This window comes from Astatotilapia calliptera, chromosome 11, assembly GCF_964374335.1.
Source record: "Astatotilapia calliptera chromosome 11, fAstCal68.1, whole genome shotgun sequence".
Taxonomy (NCBI): domain Eukaryota; kingdom Metazoa; phylum Chordata; class Actinopteri; order Cichliformes; family Cichlidae; genus Astatotilapia; species Astatotilapia calliptera.
Window position 1 is genome coordinate 31,826,210 of NC_137432.1, and position 19,647 is coordinate 31,845,856.

The window sequence follows — 19,647 nt, forward strand, 5'->3', positions numbered from 1 at the left end:
CACACGTACTTAAAGAAATCTCTTACCAGCATCCAGCACCTGGGGTTTCCAGCATTTGTCCCACATACTATGAATGTGTCATTTACTTTCTGAATGACTGTGATGAAATTATCACACTCCAGCTGTTAGAGAAAAAGGCACATGAGTGAGATAAACAGACATAGACAAAGGCAGAAAATGATTCAGAAGCAAGATGAAAATGGGAAGAAGTGCAGATAGGTAGAGGGATTACAGATTAAAATGAGAAAGGGAAAACAGAGGAGAGTATGTGAAAAAGAGATTAGAGAGAAAGGTACAGCACAAAGGGAGAAAGACAACAAAAAAACACACCAAGGGACTGAAAAAGCAAACAGGGAAAGAGCCCAATGTGGAATAGAGGGCTTGAGAGACAAAGCAAGAGCACAACACACGGCAGATTATGAGAGAAAGAGTGGATTACCAAAAGAGATTTAAGAAAAATTGGAAGCCATTCATGCGCCAAACATTTTTGGCAGACAGCACTCAGGAGGCTTAAACCTGCAGTACATCACTGCAATATTCCATATGCATGACTTATTTACTAAGCACAAAAAACAGACTCCTATCCCAAATCCACTGCTAGATGGAAGATGAAAATATATTCCTAGTATCCTCACAATTAATAGATGTTTGTTGGAATGTGCGTTTAATAAAAAATGAGATGTGTATTTTTTTCGTAAGCAATCTATCACAAATCCAAATGGGTCTCTGGAGACAGTGAAGGTGCATCGCAAAATCCAAAGACTGGGGCCAGAGCTTGTGTGAGTGTGAGTAGGTGGATATGTAGGTGGTTGGGTAGGCAATAGTGTGGGCTGACATTTATTTATTTATTTATGTTTGGTTTTCACTGAGCGTATGCAAGTTTCTATTCTTCTGAGAACTACTTTCGGCAGTGATTTTCAGTTGTTCAGGCTAAAATGCAGGAGTGAAGTCAAAGTAAGTGAGTTTAAATGTCAAGTTACATGCCTGAAATGCTATAAGCTATCTGGCGGAGGAACAAGCAAGTTTTTGTTCCTCAAGAAGCAAGCAAGAGGTACTTTTGAGTAAACTACCAACCATTCTTCACATATCAGAGTCCCCAAGCCATGCTATACTAACTGATGGGAAGTGAGTCATTTCTTCAGAACTAACAAAGCTCCTCCAGAGGCACAAACCACATCATTAAACTACTTTATGGAATGAGTGGCTGTCCTTGGGTTTGGTAGATTCAAGTTTAAAATCAGAACATTTCAACATGCAGAAAATTTCTTTGTAGCTGTCCCATTCAGAACAGTGTCAAAAAAGAGTTTTAGTTTCTTCTTGTTGTGTTCAATATGGTTTGTTTCTGTTGTTGTGTGTATTTATTGTGCATAGCTTTTGTAAAATGACTGTGCTGATGACTGATGTTGAAGTGGACAGACTCTTTAAAACCTTCTCGGATATGCGATCAGTCTGTGAAATTACACTCAGTCTGCTACCTACGGATAACTTTCAACCTTCATCTCACTTGTTTTTCACACACTCAGTGGTTGTGAATTACTGAAAATTTGGCCTCTTGTCCTTCATGGGACAAGGTTTTGCTGTATTTCATTCTCCACCATCTGTCATTATCAGACTTTCTGTAAGCTTTAGCTCTGGTTGCCCTTTCTTCTGTGCCATAACTTCAGCTACATCTTTTTGTTATCGGTTTTTGCCTTGTGATATGAAGGGTAATTTTTTGCTTTAGTAGAATTCTAGGCTGACTAAATGTTACCATCACATACATTCAGAAGTGCATTTTTGCACAGAGTAATCACTATAGAATTTGTAATTTACCTTCTATTTATCTCATCTAGGGAAAGAATGTAAGAGGTGCTGAACCAAAGCGCTTGTTGTGATTTCTTTGGTTGTTAGCAGATTGCTGGGGTCACAAATGGTTTGCATGGAAAACACTGACTCGTCTGTAAATATTGGCCATTTATTTTCTGGGCTATAGTGAAGCTTCTTTAAGTTTCACTTACAGCTTCACTACAGAAATCAGAAGTGGAGCACATTTGCCTTCAAACTTAACAGTGTGCCTTGCCACTGCAACCAACACGTTTCAAAAACTTTTTGAAGCCAGTAGATCTCTAGCTTGAGTCACACTTTTCACAGTTTCACTGGAACCTGGTGAGTAATTTGGCAGTGTTTGCAGACATGTAAACTTCTCCCATCTATAGTAAGGGCATCTGCAGCAATCTGCTACTGCACAAAGCTAGTGCAAGGACATTTTTGGTGCAACAATTTATATCTCGTTGTGACAAGTTTTAAACTAGCAACTGCCAGCAACCCCTACCAACCAATCACCAACCACCTATGTAATACACGCTTTTCCCTAGTGATTGCTTAAAGTGTGTCACTGATTGGTTTATAGGCCTGTGTGAATGGGGCTTTAGCAGTTGATTTCACAGAGACTGCCAGTTACCTCCTGCAACCAGTTGCAATGGGTTTTCACTGAACTGGTGGGTGCTTCTCTCTAGACCTCTTTGACCGGGGCCTTAGTTATGCTACTGTAGGCTCAGGCTTCTGGTGACTTCCAGTGAATACTGAGCATTTCTTTTCTATTCCTCCTTTTCAGCATCTTAACATTTGCACACCACCACTGCATGGCAGCTTACTTCTCACCACTCACAAGTGGTTGCTCATAAGTGGTGTTGTGAATGTATACTTCATAAACACAACTGCATTGAACTGAATTCACAACTTATTTAATTATTGTTCCATAAAATATTGAATTGAGAGACTTCCTCTGTCTGCTCTGGTATTATAGTGCTTCCATGCAGCAGGAATTGAATTATTTCTTTGTACAGCACATGGACTCTTGTGGCATCATAGTCCCAAAACTATACGTTGACCTTTACATTGCCTGCATAATGAAAGCTGGTAGGTGTAGGTGGTAAGTATTCAACTTAAGGTTTATAATCCCCTTATTTCCTTTACTTAACAAATGCAGATTTTGACCCTCAGTATTTAATGGAACGTATTGTGTCTTATTCTCAGAGTATTTAAACTCTCAATTGAAGATTTATCTTGCCACTTTTTTGTTTTAATACTGCTTTTCTCTCATTTTCTCTGTGGAGTCACAAATTATTCAATGTAATTATCCACTGCTCACTCAGCTGCACAGTGTTTGTTTATCGAGGTGACAGTGTCTCCTGTGTAATTTTATCTCATCTGCATGGATTATCATTTTCTATGCTGTTGTTTGTTAGTGCATGTTTTTACAATGCTCATTTGAATTATTTGGTGTCTTAAGTTCTTAAGATTTAACATAAGCTTTATGTGAATAATTGAATTGAAAAGTCAGACGTGAACATTCTGACATTGGACACAAACCTTGCTGCGGATGATAATAATGATGATGGTATAAGAAAGAGGATGATATCAATTATGGATGAGGGGTGTTGCTGAAGTGATGGAGGTGCTGACGGTGAAGAGGACTTTCTACCTCGAGTGGTGCAGCCTTTGCCTTGCAGGTATCAATTGCAGTCTGATCCGATACCACTGGGATCTGTGGGAGGAGTGATTGTTTAGTTTGTGCCAACTTACTTCAATATTCTCTGTTTCAGCATGCACTGAGCTGGCTGGAGCTTCTAAAATACAATACACACAATATTATATGACACTACGGCTTTTCAGTGCCTTCAAGAGTCACTTTATTACTTGACAGCTTCACTTTGGAGTCCTCGTCTTCCTTACCTTGCTTCCACATTTTCACAGAATATCCTTCAACAGCCCTACAGAAATGGCCATGAATTTGAAAGGAACATTCTCAGGGTAAAGTACACTGTTTTACAACAATGAAAATGTTTTAGCTCAATTCTCTGCTTTGAATTGGCAATTTGTGGACCATCTAAAACGATACCAGTGCATATTTTATATGCATTAATTTAAACAATTTACAATCGCTACACTTACTGTACATTGTAAGTCATACTAACCTTATTGGACAAATGACCAACAGTCAACTTCCGGTATGCATGGTGATTGTTGAATATTCCCTGACTAATTTGGAGTTACGCTCTACAGAAGAATCCAGGAATAGTGCGGAGGTCGACTGTGTAGTGTAATTCCTCCACTCTTACCTGGGACAGTCCTTCCACGAATGAGCAGTGTTAAGTTGCATAGCAAAATTATCCTTTTGAAAAAAATGCTTGTGCATTGTATCTGTCAAACAAGCTTTGGTTCTTCATTGCAAAGTAAATAACTGGGTTTTTTGACCTTTTACCACAAATGTCTGACTCTACAAGTGTTGAATCTCAATAAACAATCCCTCACTGTTTCATTCTGTGTCAGTGATATTAAGATTTGATGTATAATGCTCTTAGGCATTTATTTTCTTCTGTCTATACTCCTTGTCACCATTTAGTTTTCCATCCCTGTTTCCTGTTTTATTGTGTTAGGTTTTTGTCTGTGTGCATTATGTTCATTTCTGCTTCCTGTGTTATTAGTCAGACTTAGTTCAGTTGTGTTCTCACCTGTTTTTTATCATCAGTGTATTTAAGCCCTCAGTTTCCCTCTGTTCATTGTCTTGTCATCGTCAATCTCTTGCGTGCTTCCAGGTCAGCTCATCTCACTCACTCACTCACTCACCACTCACTCACTCACTCACTCACTCAGTGTCTTATGTTCTGTTTTTCTCGTGTTTGTAATAAACACCGTCCGCATCCTTCACCAGCCTGCATTTGGGTCCTCTCTTCTCTCTCTCCACACACTGACATGACAACTCCTCTAAGCTGCACTGCACGTAACTCATCCTGTCAAACTGTCACTTGCTGTGAAAATAAACGTAGAAACACACCATTTCACTTGAAAGCATCTCCTAATTGCCAAATACATCACCTCTCTCTGAGTCACAACCACCAAATAAGCCTTCGATCATTCCAAAAAGTAGGACATATTTATTTTTAGCAAACTATTTGAGTTTACAGTCAATTTCAATTTGCTTGGCTAGTCAGTGTTTATGCTGTAGTGCACACAGTGTAATCTCGTGCCTACAGTATCCTCACCTTATTAGCTCAGTGAATTATGTTTTCTATCCTCATAGAAAGAAATGAATGTATGCCTGACCTAACTGCCTTGGTCTTGACTAGATTTGCTTTAATGGGCCAGCAGCAGACTAGTGATCTCTCTCTCTCTCTGCCCTCTTTGGCTCTCTGTGTCGTCCTCACAGCAGGATAGCAGCTATATTTGTTTTCATCCCACAGCTCATATCAAACAGTAAGAGGGTTAGCCATACTTTCAAAAGCAAGAGACTTTTGTGAATTAAAATGCATTTACAGGGTGTCTATTTTCAGCAGGTATAGGAATTCTGGTTACATTTAATTCCCAGTGCCAAATACAGTTCATTTTCCAAGAAACACAATAAACACATCATCTAATGCTTACTAGTACCACAAACAGATTTCTTCAACAAATCTCATATGCTACCTTATAAAATAATACCATGCAATAATGTCCACCTCCTGACAACTTTGGTAAAGCAGTTCATTAATTAGACCTTCATTCATTCCAAAAAATTGAAACCAGGGATTTTAAGAATAAATACACAGTTGTCCATTAAGAATTTATCATAAAAAAGGTCAGACACCCCTGTTTTCCACTTCTTGAGTCTTTATGCAAAGTTAAGCTCACTATCTGCTAGAGTAGATGTGTAAAGAAAATGTTCCAAAGTGACTAAACAAATTTTAATAGCTCACTCCTATTCTATCCAGAGTAGACTGGCAGGTCTGTGCTAACATTGACTTCCCTGTTCACACCTGGAGGCTGCCCACTAACTGGTGCAGAATGTCTCTAATTTTTGGCTGTGGAAAAAAAATGATTCTTCATTTGGCTTAAAGGTCTGGATAGAGGTATTTAGAATCAGTCTCCCTAATTAAATCTCTACTTAGATCAATATTCTGCTGTGAGTCATACAACTTTTAATGACATCACGTCCAAACTCAGTTGCTGAAGTTGCTTATGAAGGTGGTGGACAGGGTCAAGGTTTGGAAGTATTTATGTGGCAGTTTGTCTTATCATTTATATTTACTTTACAGTTCCATATCTAAAATAAAATAGATAAATAAAATATACATAATAATACACCATCCTAAAAGAACCACTTTATTTAATCACCTGGGTATAAGTCAGAAAAATCAGCTAAAAGCAAACAGTACCTGCAGGTCACGAACCCCTCTGTATGTGAACGTCAACATGTAGAGCATTGCCTTGCCGCCTACATAAAGGGTGTCACTCCCTTCCTGGTGGTACATGCTGATATAGTTCTCTGGTCTGTTGAAATGGAACCTGGAGGGCTCTGAGGGACAAATAAAAGGGATGAGCCAACAAATGAGAGCTTTGTCAGAGTACATTGTTGTTTTTGTTATGAAAATTTATGTTTTAACATGTACAATTAAAATGCTCCCTGTGGTAAAAGATTAAAAAAAAAAAAAACAATGACAGCAGCAAACATTTCAGTTTTTAATAAAATCCGTTCCTACTGCTATAAACATATTTGTCAAGCTTTTGAATTCTTATTACTGCTGTCCATCATTTCCTCTCCTTTCTTGCTTGGTTAATGCTTGGTTATTATTCAGTAGTACAGTTTTGTGCACCTCTTGTTTACCCGTTGTATTTCCTTTTACCTTCAAAGGAAGGCCTTAATTCATCATAGCGTATATGGGCACACTGTGGTCATAAAGGGATAGACAATAGTCGGGTAATAGGCAAATTTGAAATAACATCTAATTCTACTGAGCCTGTCAAATTTGTTGCCTCAGTTTTTGGGTTTAGCTGAGAACAGGGAACCCAGTGTCACTCTGCTTTATTGTGTATTTAACTATGTTCGTCTGTATACCTTGGCTGTAACGAGTGGTTACTTGAGTTAATGTTACCTTCCTTTCAGCTTTGAGCAGTCTAACCATTCTCCTCTGACAACAGCAAGACAACACCATAAAACTGCTGCTCACTGGGTATTTTCTCCCTCACACCATTCTCTGTAAACCCCTAGAGAAATAAGGTTCAACTGTATCAGCAGTTTCTGAAAAAGTCAAACCAACCCATCTGGCACAAACACCCACGCCACATTCAAAGTTTCTTCCCCTTTCTGTTTTCTTTGCAGAACTCTTATAAGGTTGATTTCATGTTTTTCTTGGATTTTTGTGTGAAAACATTCAACTTTTAATTCTGGACCTTCCTCCTTATGTGTGTCTTTTTACCTGTGAACTATTAAAATACCACAGCTACTACAAAATAATTAAGAATAAAAAAGAGAAGTAAGGAGATGTAGATTTTTCAAATCATACTTTAAAAGCTGTTTCCAATTCATAAGAAATCAATAGAAAAATTTATTATTGTAAGGTCAAAAACAGCAACAAAAGCTCAAGAAAGTAGTTTAGAAAGTACTGTCTAAGAATGCTTTGATTTATCAAAGCACTTGATCCAGTAGTACTGCCCTTTGTGGTTTTACATTAAACAGTGAGTCAACCCTGCTTATGTGTCAGAGGAAAAGGGCATCTGGTGGGAGCACAGAAATCTCCAGAATAATCATGTGGGCAAATCCTATCACAGATTGTTGGTTGAATCAAAAGTACATTTGGGCATCTCTGAATCACAGATCCAATCAGACTCACACTTACCTACACTGCAACTGTGCCTGTGTTTAGAAATAGATTAAAACCGCACCCACTAGTTAAAAGACAAATTTAAATAAAGAATGGCACCAAATGATTTTCCGGAGTTCTTAAAAGCTGTGTCTGATAGTGAATGCTATGGAACCAAAATATTAGAGTATAAAACATCTCATGCAGCCATCCTTTTTCATTTTGATTAGTCTTTGCTCCAGGAGATATTTCAACATTTTATTTGCTTAAAAGATACTTCAGAAAAACCTCTGAAAGCTTTACATCAAAAACTATCATGCCCCCATAAATGCTTCTGAGAGACTAGATGTTCTTTTTATCCCTGAAGTGAAAAAGACATCGAGTTTGATAGCAGGAACCAGGATGCAGTAGTGGTGAGTGGTAGCAATACAGGTTGCTGGCAAGTTTCTATGGAAACAGCGGCCGCTTTTATTGGCAGTAATCTACTTGATGAGCCTGGTACTTCACAAGGAAGTGAGAAACATACAAAGAAGTGGGCTATAGAGAAACTAGAGTATAGTTTCACAGTGATAGTCTTAAGGCAGACATAAGAGCGTGCAGATTTGAATAAACACAATAGATTTGTATGAATATTTGCTTTAGCAGTTAACAGAAGCAAAACGGGTTCCTAAGGCTATGTTACTTCACTCTTTTTTCGAAAGAGGAAAAAACAGTTAAGCTTCTTGGATTGGACAACAGCAAACATTTAAAAAAAAAAAAATCAGAATAAAATTGAAAGGTGTTCACCCAAATACAGCTTTACCACATGCAGTGGCCCTAATCCTCTTCTCTAATATGGGGACTTCCAAAAATGTAAAATTAGGAACCTTTGGTCCACATCTGAGACACTGTTTCAGTAAACCCAGCTTTCTCTACTCAGCACAACAATTTTATTATTTTATTTTGTTTTTTATGAAAGCCACCAGTCAGATGATGTCATTTCCTATTAGCAGCATAGCCGTTGTTGTTGAAGGTCACTTTGCACCCCACAAGAATAAAGAGTGTAGAAGATCTAAAACAATAATTAATCTCTCAGAGTTGTTTTCCTCCTGATTATTACGTGGCATAATCTGAATATACCATAAAACAGAACAGTAGCTTTATCAGTTTTCAGTTAAGTGTGGTTTTCCTTAGCTAATGGTCTAAAATGTTTCCCCTGAGAGTACAGTGCTAAAACTGTGGGCACGTCTTTGCTTGATTAAAAAAATAAATAAGTAATTGGACCTTATATATAATCATGCATTACAATACATCAGAGCAGTGTTTCTAAGGTTTTTGAAGTGTTTTTTTTTTAATACCATATGACAAATAATATTTACACAGGCTGGATCTGTTTTATGGATTTAACCAGTCACAAATCCAGTGACCCTCACAGATCTGAATGTGTTAATCTTCTCTTTGCTGTATTGGATTGATGTACAAAAATATACATATATATTTTAAATATTATCATAAGAATATGCAATATTTATTATTACATGTTATGTTCCATCTAATAACAAGGCTTAAGTCCCAGTTTAAACCACATACTATCCACACTATCTTATTGGGTTCATATTATGTGAAGCGCTAAGAATTATGGTGTTATATTTAAATCTTTCAATATAAAGCGCCTTGAGGTGACTGTTGTTGTGATTTGTGTTGTATAAATAAAATTGAATTGAATTGAATTTAAATGACATCCACCAAGTCCAATCCAATAAAGCACCTTTTGGATGTAGTGGAATTGGATATTTGCATCATGGATGTGGAGATGACAAGTCTGCAGCAATTGTGTAATACCATCATGTCAATATGGTGAACAAATATCTGAGGAATGTTTCCATGTTAAAACTATACTACGAATCATTAAGGCAGTTCTGAAGGAAAAAGGGGGCCCAGCAAGGTACTAGCAAGGTAAACCTAATGAAGTGGCCAGTAAGTGTAGTAGTAATGGCTTGTTTGTAAAAGCCAAAATAAAATATATGATTTAGCCTTGCACATTGTACTTTTTGGGTCTCCAAATGATAATGAAAAAGATTTATTTTTAATCTTAAGTTTTTGTCCGTACAGTTGGGAATCACTTGAGAAAGTTTTGGTCTGCTTTTCTACTAATTGGGGAGATTCTGCAAAAATATGCTGACAGTCAGAGGAAAGATTTGGACATTTAGTCACAAAGTAAAAGACATTTTCCAAGTTGAAAAGAAAAATACTTGTGAATTCCATGGTTGTTCTGAGTGTAAGTATTGTTTATATGCTCAGATGATGCCTATGCTCTCCAAAGTTTGACTGTACGTAACAAAGTATAATTTCCAATAGTAAATGGAGAAAAGTGATTATTACTGTTTTATAGGTAATATATGAAGTCAGTTGAATAGTGAAATTATGCAGAAAATTACTTAAGCAGTAGTTACTTAGGCTGCTATGATATTTAAAATAATTTAAAGTACAATTTGCATCTCTTGTTGAGGATTCTTTTTTTTTCTGAGATAAAAGTGGGAGGTAGTCTCAATTCAGTCTTTAAGTATTTATTTGCCTCAAGCAGATAAATACTTAAACATGTACATGGATTCCCCCTCTGGCAGAAAACCACAGTCTACAAGCAGTTAGCTGTAGCCGACTTCCTGAAAGTGAAAACCTAACTTATCATTACACAGGATTATATATTGAATTGTGGGTTCATCTAATTGGTAAAAACTTTGGGGAGAGGCCGTGGTTAAGACTTGGCCTTCCCTTGTTGGTGGACGGGCTGGTCACAACCTCTTGTCATTCCACTTCCCATGGTCAGACGAGGTCGCATCTGGGATACTAACATCCCTCTCCTATTTCTGTATAATGACTTTTACCCTGGTTACGTGTCTACATCTCTGCACTCAATCTGACCTTCACCTTTTTTTTTCTCCTAATCTAGACAGTCTAAAGATGCATGGCCCTCAGAGATGTAGGTGTGAAATCTAACTGTGTACTTGCAGAATTAAACTAAGAGCAACGGTAACAGCGGCCTGCCCAATTTGGGCTTCATCACTGCCAACCAAGCTGCAGGCAAAATCACAAAAAATGCACATAAAGTAAGATTTATAAAAATGCTCAACCTCACACTCTTTCCCTGTAAAATACCTGGAAATTAGACAAGATTAAGTGACTCCGTAGTAAGGCCTGAACCCCAGAAAATGCATGTTACTTACAGCGTAATTGTATCCTGCAAAAACCTCAATTGTTGCCTGCAAATTACACATAAGTACGTTGTACTAGCGCCTTGTTGCCTGCAAATTTCATGCACCTTAGTCGCTCTCGAACACGTCCCACACCCCAGAAAGAACAGGGTACTTACAGTGTACTTGTTTCATTGTGTCTTGCAAAAACCTGATTTGTGGCCTGCAAATCGCACATAAGTACAGGTTACTTGCACCTTGTTGCTCGCAAATTGCATGCAAGTAGGGTATTTGCGCCTTTATTGTAGGTTTTACAGTGTAATTGTTTCACTGTTTCCTGCAAAAACCTGAGTTTTTGCCTGGAAAATGCATGTAAGTACAGGGTACTTGCACCTTATTCGTGGGTTGTGTTATAACATTTGATGGAGATATTGTCACACAAAAAGTTCTTTGGAAGGCAAATATACAAAGTAAATAATAATTGAGAACATGAATTTGCACCATATTCACTACACTTAGCTTCTTTTTTTCTGTTTATTGAATAAAATTGTATTGTACAATTTTTTTAATTACACTAATGATGCAGACGTCTCAAAAGCCCACCAAAACTAATGTATTAAACACGATACACTAGACATTAAGGGGTTAACATAATTATACTACAGGTAGTCTCCTCCCCCACCTATCCTTTATTAGAAAACATTTTTGAATATGAGTGTCTGTGGCCTGCCTCGAGAGCAAAAGCAGAGCGTAGGAACATATTGTGCATTCATATTAACAGCATCTTTTTCCATGTCTCCACAGAATTTTTCAAAGAGCCAGACACATCTGGGTGTAATCTGAGCTCCTAAATGTTCTCTGCTGTTCTGTGTCAGTGTGTATCTTTCCTTTTTCTTTACTCAGACACTTAATCATTACTACTGGTTGGAAGTCGTGAATTTTCAAAAGGTCAGCTTTCAAGGAACTAAGAAAAACAACCTTTTTAGCTGGTTGCTTAAAAAAAGCTTCATTAAACTCAGTGGCTGAAGACTTAACTTCTTGGAGGAGCATGTAATACTTTTTTTTCATATTAGTGAGTCACTTTTAAAGAAGCTAAGTTCTATTTGCACTAAAATGTGCACATTAAAGAAGAGTAGAACACAGTTGTTTATTTAACAGCGTCTTAAAATTAGCAAGACAGATAGCAGCAGAGTCAAGGTAAGGGATCTTTTGAAGCTTTTCTGTTTGCTGCTTTTTGTTTGTTTGTTTGTTTGTTTTTACTTGCATAAAAGCTTTTAATTCAGTTTTTTTTAAAAGGTGGATCTCAACGTCTCACATTATTAACATGACAAGAGAATATCCATAAGACTCATAGTTCAAGAGTATTTTGTATTGATGTGTTTAAGTCTCCAAGAGAAAGGTCAACACAAAAGATCGCTGAACTTCTGGGAAATTGTCTGATATTTAAGATGCTGTACATGTCAAATTATATTTGAGAGGAGGAGCTGTTCCTCTCTCTCAGGGTGTTTCTTTAAAATTATCTTTCTGTGTTCACTCTCTTTTGCTGCTGGCTGTCTTCCTCTCTCTTGATTTCTCTGTTTGTCCTACTTTGCCAATATATGCATTTTATGTAATTGCCAAATGTGACTGTCACTCATTAGGTATGTACACACAATATAAAGGAAAGCATGGCTTAAGCTTGCTTTAAAAAAAACAACAACTATTGTTAACCTTATTCCAAATCCTTATTATGTTTCAGTCCCTTAAGGAAGTGAGGAGAACAGAACAGTTTTTCCCCAATTAAACAAAAAAGTGCAAACAAAACAGTGGGTGAATATTGATGGTTTCTGCTTTACTGATATGATATTAAAGCTGCTGTTATGACTATTCTACATAAATATCTGGCTTAAATCTCTATGTGTAATGTGCTGTACACTCACTAGTGCATTACACACTAATGAGTGGGTACACCTGTTCACTGCTCATAATCCAATCAGCCAATCACATGGCAGTGACTCAATGCACATGGCCACGATGCCTGCTGAAGCTGAGCATCATAATTGGGAAGAACATGGCATTTTTGTTTATCCCAGATGCGCTGGTCTAAATATCTAAGAAAATTCTGATCTACTGGGACTTTCCCACACAACCATCTCTAGGGTTTATAGAGAAAGGTCCAAAAAAGAAGAAAATATCCAGTGAGCTGCAGTTCTCTGGACAAAGATTCCTTTTTAATGTCAGAGGAGGATGGTCAGAATGCAGGAAGGTAACAGGAAGTTAAACTAACAGCTATCATGAAGTGTGGAATTGGGACCCAAATAGTGACATTTGATAAGGTAGTTGAAAAAGTCCAAAAAAATACAAAATCTGCAAGGGAAAATAGAATCCAGAGTTTACAGGGAGCACACAAGTGCAGGTTAAGTGCAGACAAAAAATTAGCAAAAAGAGAGCAGTTAAGGAAAGTGAACACAGCTGGGTTATGAGACGCAGGTGTTAATAATGAAAGACAATGAGACATGAGGGGAATTAACCCAACAAAAGACACTAGAAACAAGGAACAACCAAAATAAAACAGAAAGTGAGAACCATAACCAAACATAGGGGAGATGACAAGATGTTACAAGAAATACTGAGGACAAAAAATAAACTCTAATATAATTTGGAAATAATGGTTTGAGGCTCAAAAGAACAAAGAAATACACAAGATGGAAACTTCAACAATAAGCAAACTAAGAATGAAACAGAACATATTTATCAATAAACAGAAATGACACAGTAAATTAGTTCAAAATAATAGGCAATGATGCAGGACCATGACAGGGTCAGAATTTGGCATAAACAACATGAAACCTTAAAAGTACCATTACACCACAACCACCATCATCCTGTCTAATATTAACATTTGAGGCTGCTGATGGTGGTGTCACTTTCTTGAGCATATGTTCTTGGTGCACCTTGGACCCCTTACAATCTATTTAGAATCATTTAAAGGCAACAGCCTTCCTATTGTTCCTTTGCATGTCCAGGAATGTTTCCAACACCTTGTTGAATCTATGCTTAGAGAAAACAGTGTCCAACCCTGTACGAGCAAGGTCTACCTAATAAACTGTAGTTTTTATGTACAGCTCACAAAGCATTATCATGCTACTCTGCAATTTCCCTCTGCTTTGTTTTTTGGCATATTTCAGCCAGCTGCTTTGGTTAAACTGGCCTTTAATTTGATCATTTTAACTTGTTAGTAGTTGTTGTTAAAAACAGAGGAAAACATAGAGTGACTCCTCAATTTAGAATCATCAGCTAGTCAGAAAGACCACTCTTAAGTAAAAAAGCAATCCAATTATTTTTCACACAGTTGGCATATTAACATCTTACAGCACTCTGCAAAAAAACATGTAAGTTATACTATAATTGCACTGGATATGATGATTTATTAGTCGTTTAATTCTCTGTATCATCCTTGGTAGTCCACACATCCACACAAAAAAGAGAAAGAGAACAATGGAGAACATATCGACTGACTGATTTTAGTGACTATTCTAAAGAGGTGTTTCTTAACTTTACTTAAGAGTGTGTGGATGTGTGTGTGAATGGGTGAATGACTGAATGTAGTGTGAAGCGCTTTGGGGTCCTTAGGGACTAGAAAAGCGCTATTCAAATGCAGGCCATTTACCATTTATTTACCATTCTTCGGCCCAAAGATCCTTCTGGGTGCTGTATTTTATTGGGCAGTAGCATTGCTTTGATTCATACTGAGATATGGATATCGAAAATGTGTAGCCAAATTAAATTAATTAGGGTCAAGACTCTAAAAACCACAACTTAAAATTATGACCACCATAAAATTCAAATGTATTGTACCTGCATCCTCTTTGTCATTTGGGGGGGGGAAGATATTTACAGTTTGGATGAAAGCTTGCTGTGCTTAGCTTGAATGCACTTATTGTAATGGACTTGGACAAAGGTGTAGTCTATACCAAATGAATGCAAAGTAATTCCAACCCTTGCTTCTATAATATCGTAATCAAAAGCACCAGCTCCTATCTTAACCACTACTATTTTAATCTATAAAAAAAAAAGAAAAAGAAAGATTATAACCTTCAAACAACTCTGTGAAGGTATGAAACCCTGTTTAATGTCCTCATTTGGCAAACGCCTACAAAATGAGAATATTTTCACCATTAGAGCACCTCGGAGCTGTCCGAGGTGCTGAAGCTTCAGACTGCGCCTTTGATGGATTTCCTCTGACAGTGTTCCATGTGTAATTGTGTGTGTCTCTGGATTTGTGTGTCCTAAGGATAGGCGTTCATTGCTAACCCTGAAATTGCGTAACAATGAATTTGATTGATATGACACGCACGTCCAGGCCGTCATCTTGTGCGTTTTGTACATCCGCGGGGAGGGTTAGAGATACCAATACCTTGACACACAGCACCCATCTCTATTGATTGTTGAATATATTAGAGGACTGTGTGAGGTGTAAAAAGGCGTGAGTGGAATAGATAACAAGGAGGCGGGTTGGAATTTTCCATTCGTTGCTCCACACTCCCTGTCCTCATCTTGGCTTTTCTGTACATGTGTACACATATAGGATATATTTATTTATTTTGTCTGCTACACTAAAGCAGTTCTCTTTTTCACTGAATAGGACCCTTCCTCTGCAGTGTGAAGCAGCTGCCGTGTCCCGCATTGCAGCTCCGCAAGGACGCGGGAGGCACAGTGACTGTGCCAACCTCCAAAGAGTCATATTTCACAGTAATGATGTTTTTCGGCGGCGGCAGACGGGTGTTTAAAGGGTACAGCCTTGACGTGCGTTAGGGGGGGAAAGGCGCCATGTTCCCCCTCTTGGCAGAGGAAATATTGCTTTTAAGCACTTGTGGTTTTATTCCGCTCTGTGCGTCCGGAAGATGTGAAGATATGGAGGGACAGCCACTACAATAAGAGTCTATGCAAACTAGACACGAACACACCGCTAACTTGTAATGCTCTGAGATAAACGGAACACACAAGTTGGCAAAAAGACGGATAGAAAGGCACGAGTTGCACAAATTATATCCAATTTATACAGATTGGACAGACCGTGCTCACGGAGAAACCTGAAAAAATGGTAACACAAAGAAACTGATTTCAGTAGGCCTACATTAGATTAACAGTTGTTAAAACTGAGATTTATACAGGAAAAAAAATCGCTTTCTTCTTGGTGCTCGTCTTATTATAGCCCGGGGACATGTGTGCAGGGCCTGAACGGCGGAGCGCGTAATTTACTACTTGGACATCGGGGGGGAGGGGGTGTTTTCAGAGATTAATCCAGAGGTAGCCCTGTTTTTATTGGCTTTATGTGTGCAGGGTTTTTTTTTTCAATTAAAGGAAAACAAAAGATAATAGGAAGTACTGAAAAACGGGTGCATTACCCCATGACATAACTCACATCTGCTCATCCCTCCATCCACTCATCCGTCCATCTCTCCAGCAGTGCAAGTATTCACTCATTCATTCCGTACACAAAATAAGAACACAAAACATTCTTGACTCCTAAAAATAATTTGCTGCATGTATTAGAACATCACGATATATGAAGGTTACAGCAGTTACTTACCACGCAGAACAAATTTCAGCCGAGGTGACTTTCCGACGATAACCGTGGCGAAAAGCGACAGCAGTACGAAATAATTCATCTTTCCCGTCACTCTGTAGCGTGAAGTCGATTGTGAAATTAACTAAACCGTACGAAGCGCTCCCCCAAACCCTTCTTCTTCCTTGCAGCCGCCTGACCCCCCAGATATGCCACGTCCCAGAGCCGTGAGAACGACTGCTGGTTCCGGTCCTGTCTTGTCCGTCTGTTTCGCCGGCAATTCAGTTTGGTAAAGTCGGGGTATCAGGCTCCACCTCAGAAACAAAAGGCACAGGGGGGAGCGCAGCCTTTCAGCAGGGGCGCTGGAATGAAAACTCGGAGTGCAAAAACGAGCGCAAACACGTCGCTTTTGCTTTACAGCTGGCGCGTGTAGGCATTACACATTATACCTGTTGCTGATAAAAAATGATTTTCATAGATATTTTGAATCGTACACGGTATCTCTTAAAGGTATAATGCACATTTGTGTCATCGTACAGCCTTGAAAATGTTCTAATGCCAATTAAATATATGGCAAACTAAATTATTCAAACGTCCTTAATCATAAGCAACCTAATTTTAATTCCAGTCTATTATGCACCTATAGGCATTGTAACATGATCATTACATGTCTGCAGAGGATTTCCTTGAGGTTGATAATTCTGCAAAAGAGTCAGCATTTTCACTTAATGAGTTTTCTTTAGAAGCCTAGTGTGGACAAGAGATATTTTATTTTGTATTCTTATGGTGACAGTTTATAGTCAGAACTATAATTAATCAATCATTTAGCATTGTCGAATCAGTTGACAGAATAATCTTTGATTTATATCTATGTTAAACTGAGCAATAATAAGAGGTCTGCAGATACATGCACTACACACTCCCCACACATTCCAATGTAATGCTGTCAAAACTGAGGCCGACTAAAGACAACCCCATATTTGGTTTTGGACAACAATTGAATACACTTACACAGAGTACACACATTTAAGTCCACACTACACGCACCTACATAGTCATGTAGGATACGCACACACTTATGGAGAACTGTGATGGCGTCTCAGGACATGCTCCCTGTTTGACATACACACACTCACAATCGAAACGAATAGATATACACACCGCACACACTGGTTTTCTCTGAGTGCTGGACTGAGTGGAAACATCTGGAGGCCATATAAGAAGAACTTCTTGAGTTCTGACAACTGACTGATACTTATCATGTGATTTGACGTCATCATTGCAATAAAAGCCTTGTGACATGGTTGTTCGGGGGAGATCAGCTTTGAAAGGTTTATGATGCTCATCTTCCCCACATGTAGATGTGTATAATAAAAACCACTATTTTGACATCTACTGAGGACCATGCAGTCGTTTGTCTCCTCCTCAAAAACTCGAACCTTGACACTATTGATATATTTTACCCAAGATACCCAGAAACCCATAGCAACCATCAGAGAGACCCCAAATGTCTGGGATTGGAAGTTTAACAGAAAAAATATCAAGTTTTACCATCAACCAATGATGATATTTCAGCAACTTCCTCACTGTAATATCTAATCAATATGTCTCCATAAATTGCCTGAGTGCCTGAATAAGAATGAATCAGCAGGTTTACTCTGCTGCGCTTGCATTACGGAAGCTAACTCAAATTTGAAAAACTGAACCACTCTTAATGGTGAATGCCTCTTAGTGTAGGCAACTAAACAGATGCTTCCATTTTCATAAAATCGTTCTCTGTAGGCACTATCTAAACCTTCATCTGGGCTTCTGTGAGAAATTTCTATGAGCAGTGAGCTCCTTGGAGGGAAATCAGCAGGATAGCACATTGAGAAACAAATTAGAGGCATTCCTGTGTTTCCCTCACTGAGAAAGCACGTTATGAGGCACACAGGTGGATCCTGGAAGAAACAAGCCTCTGAAATCCCGCCCACTAGGGGGGCAATTTACCATTTTTAACTTCTTTCAAAGGCCTTTACTGTCTCCTTGTGTAACCCCTTATAATCAAGGCCTTTGAGCTTAGTCAGAGAGTCACCCTCACTTGTTAATGGAAGATCAACTACACACTCATTCATAATTGGCTTTTTTTTTTATTGAATTCACACAGGGGCACATGGGGGATATATTCTGATCCATATGTGGATTAGTTACTTATTTATTATTTTTATGTTTATGGTTATTAAAAGCATATGGAGATTTCAGATAGACTGTACACAACATACGTAACTTAGGACACTCAGGCCACAACAGCTTACCATCAAATGGCAACATATTTTGCATTGTACGGTACTGTGTTTGGTCTGTATGTTTACTTATTATTATCCTTAATGGATCCACCAGCAATTTTTGTAAGATTAAGGTTAATAGTTAAGGTTAAATTTGCATGAAATATTTACTAAAGGTAGGGCTTGGCCCAAGCTCAAAGTGATTACTTTATGGAATTGATCCAGATCTCAGTCTTGATCTGGATTCATGGAAGAAGTCTTTAACTAGATAATACAAATTAGGCAACATCATCTTGCTTTGCATGAAAATGCCACAAACCAATTCAAATCTAGACATATTTGCAAATCCAGAGGCTCAATTCATGTATGACATGGAGGGGAAAAAAATGTCTGTTTGAGGCATGCGTTCCGCTTTGGTATCAGTAATGCACTGTATCTAGATTACAGTTAGCTAACTGGTTTCCCACTCTTTATGCTTTCACTCCTTACTGATCAAATAGCAATTTAACACAATAAACCCTTATGTGTTTGTTAAACAAATCTCCTCGCTTAACAATGAAATAATGCATGTACTCGTTTATTTGGGTGTATAATGTTCAACCTCCAGATGGCGCCAAAAGCAGGGTTTTTAGTCTTGGTTTCATTAATTCAAACTAATACTGAAGAAGTCACTTGGAAGAGTGAGGAAACGTTTCTCTCATTGAAAACGCTGAACAGAATCAACCTTTTGGGAATTACTTAAAACTAAGGATTACAACAAGGCTGTCCTGTCAGTTTTAAGACCGTCTTTCTGTCAAATTGCAGTTTACAGTTAACACAATTTACAGAAGCAAGATAAATCTGATATTTAATGATAATGAATTAACCTTTAACAGATAGTATGATTAATTTGCTTGCTCATTTTGTTTTCTCCATAGTTGGACAGACAACAAGCCTAAAACTGTCACATAGATATTTCAAACACTGTCATCTGCATCAAAGGGTCCCAGTCCATTAATGTGTGAAGCAACCAGTTAACAACACAGTTTGTAGTCGTGGTAAATAACAATGATTTCTGACTGTGACAT

General features: G+C 38.0%; 1 protein-coding gene across 1 annotated transcript in view; it reads right to left on the reverse strand.

The window, feature by feature from the left end:
• LOC113031438 (semaphorin-7A) overlaps window positions 1–16,770 on the reverse strand; it is a 41,686-nt gene extending 24,916 nt beyond the window's left edge. The window contains exons 1-4 of the mRNA XM_026183511.2: window positions 16,341–16,770; window positions 6,174–6,313; window positions 3,464–3,526; window positions 27–122 (exon numbers count right to left, since the gene is read on the reverse strand). Of these exons, the coding sequence (XP_026039296.1) occupies window positions 27–122; window positions 3,464–3,526; window positions 6,174–6,313; window positions 16,341–16,419 (378 nt within the window). The 5' untranslated portion in view covers window positions 16,420–16,770. The remainder of the gene's footprint in view (window positions 1–26; window positions 123–3,463; window positions 3,527–6,173; window positions 6,314–16,340) is intronic.
• Between the last annotated feature and the right edge of the window lie 2,877 nt (window positions 16,771–19,647).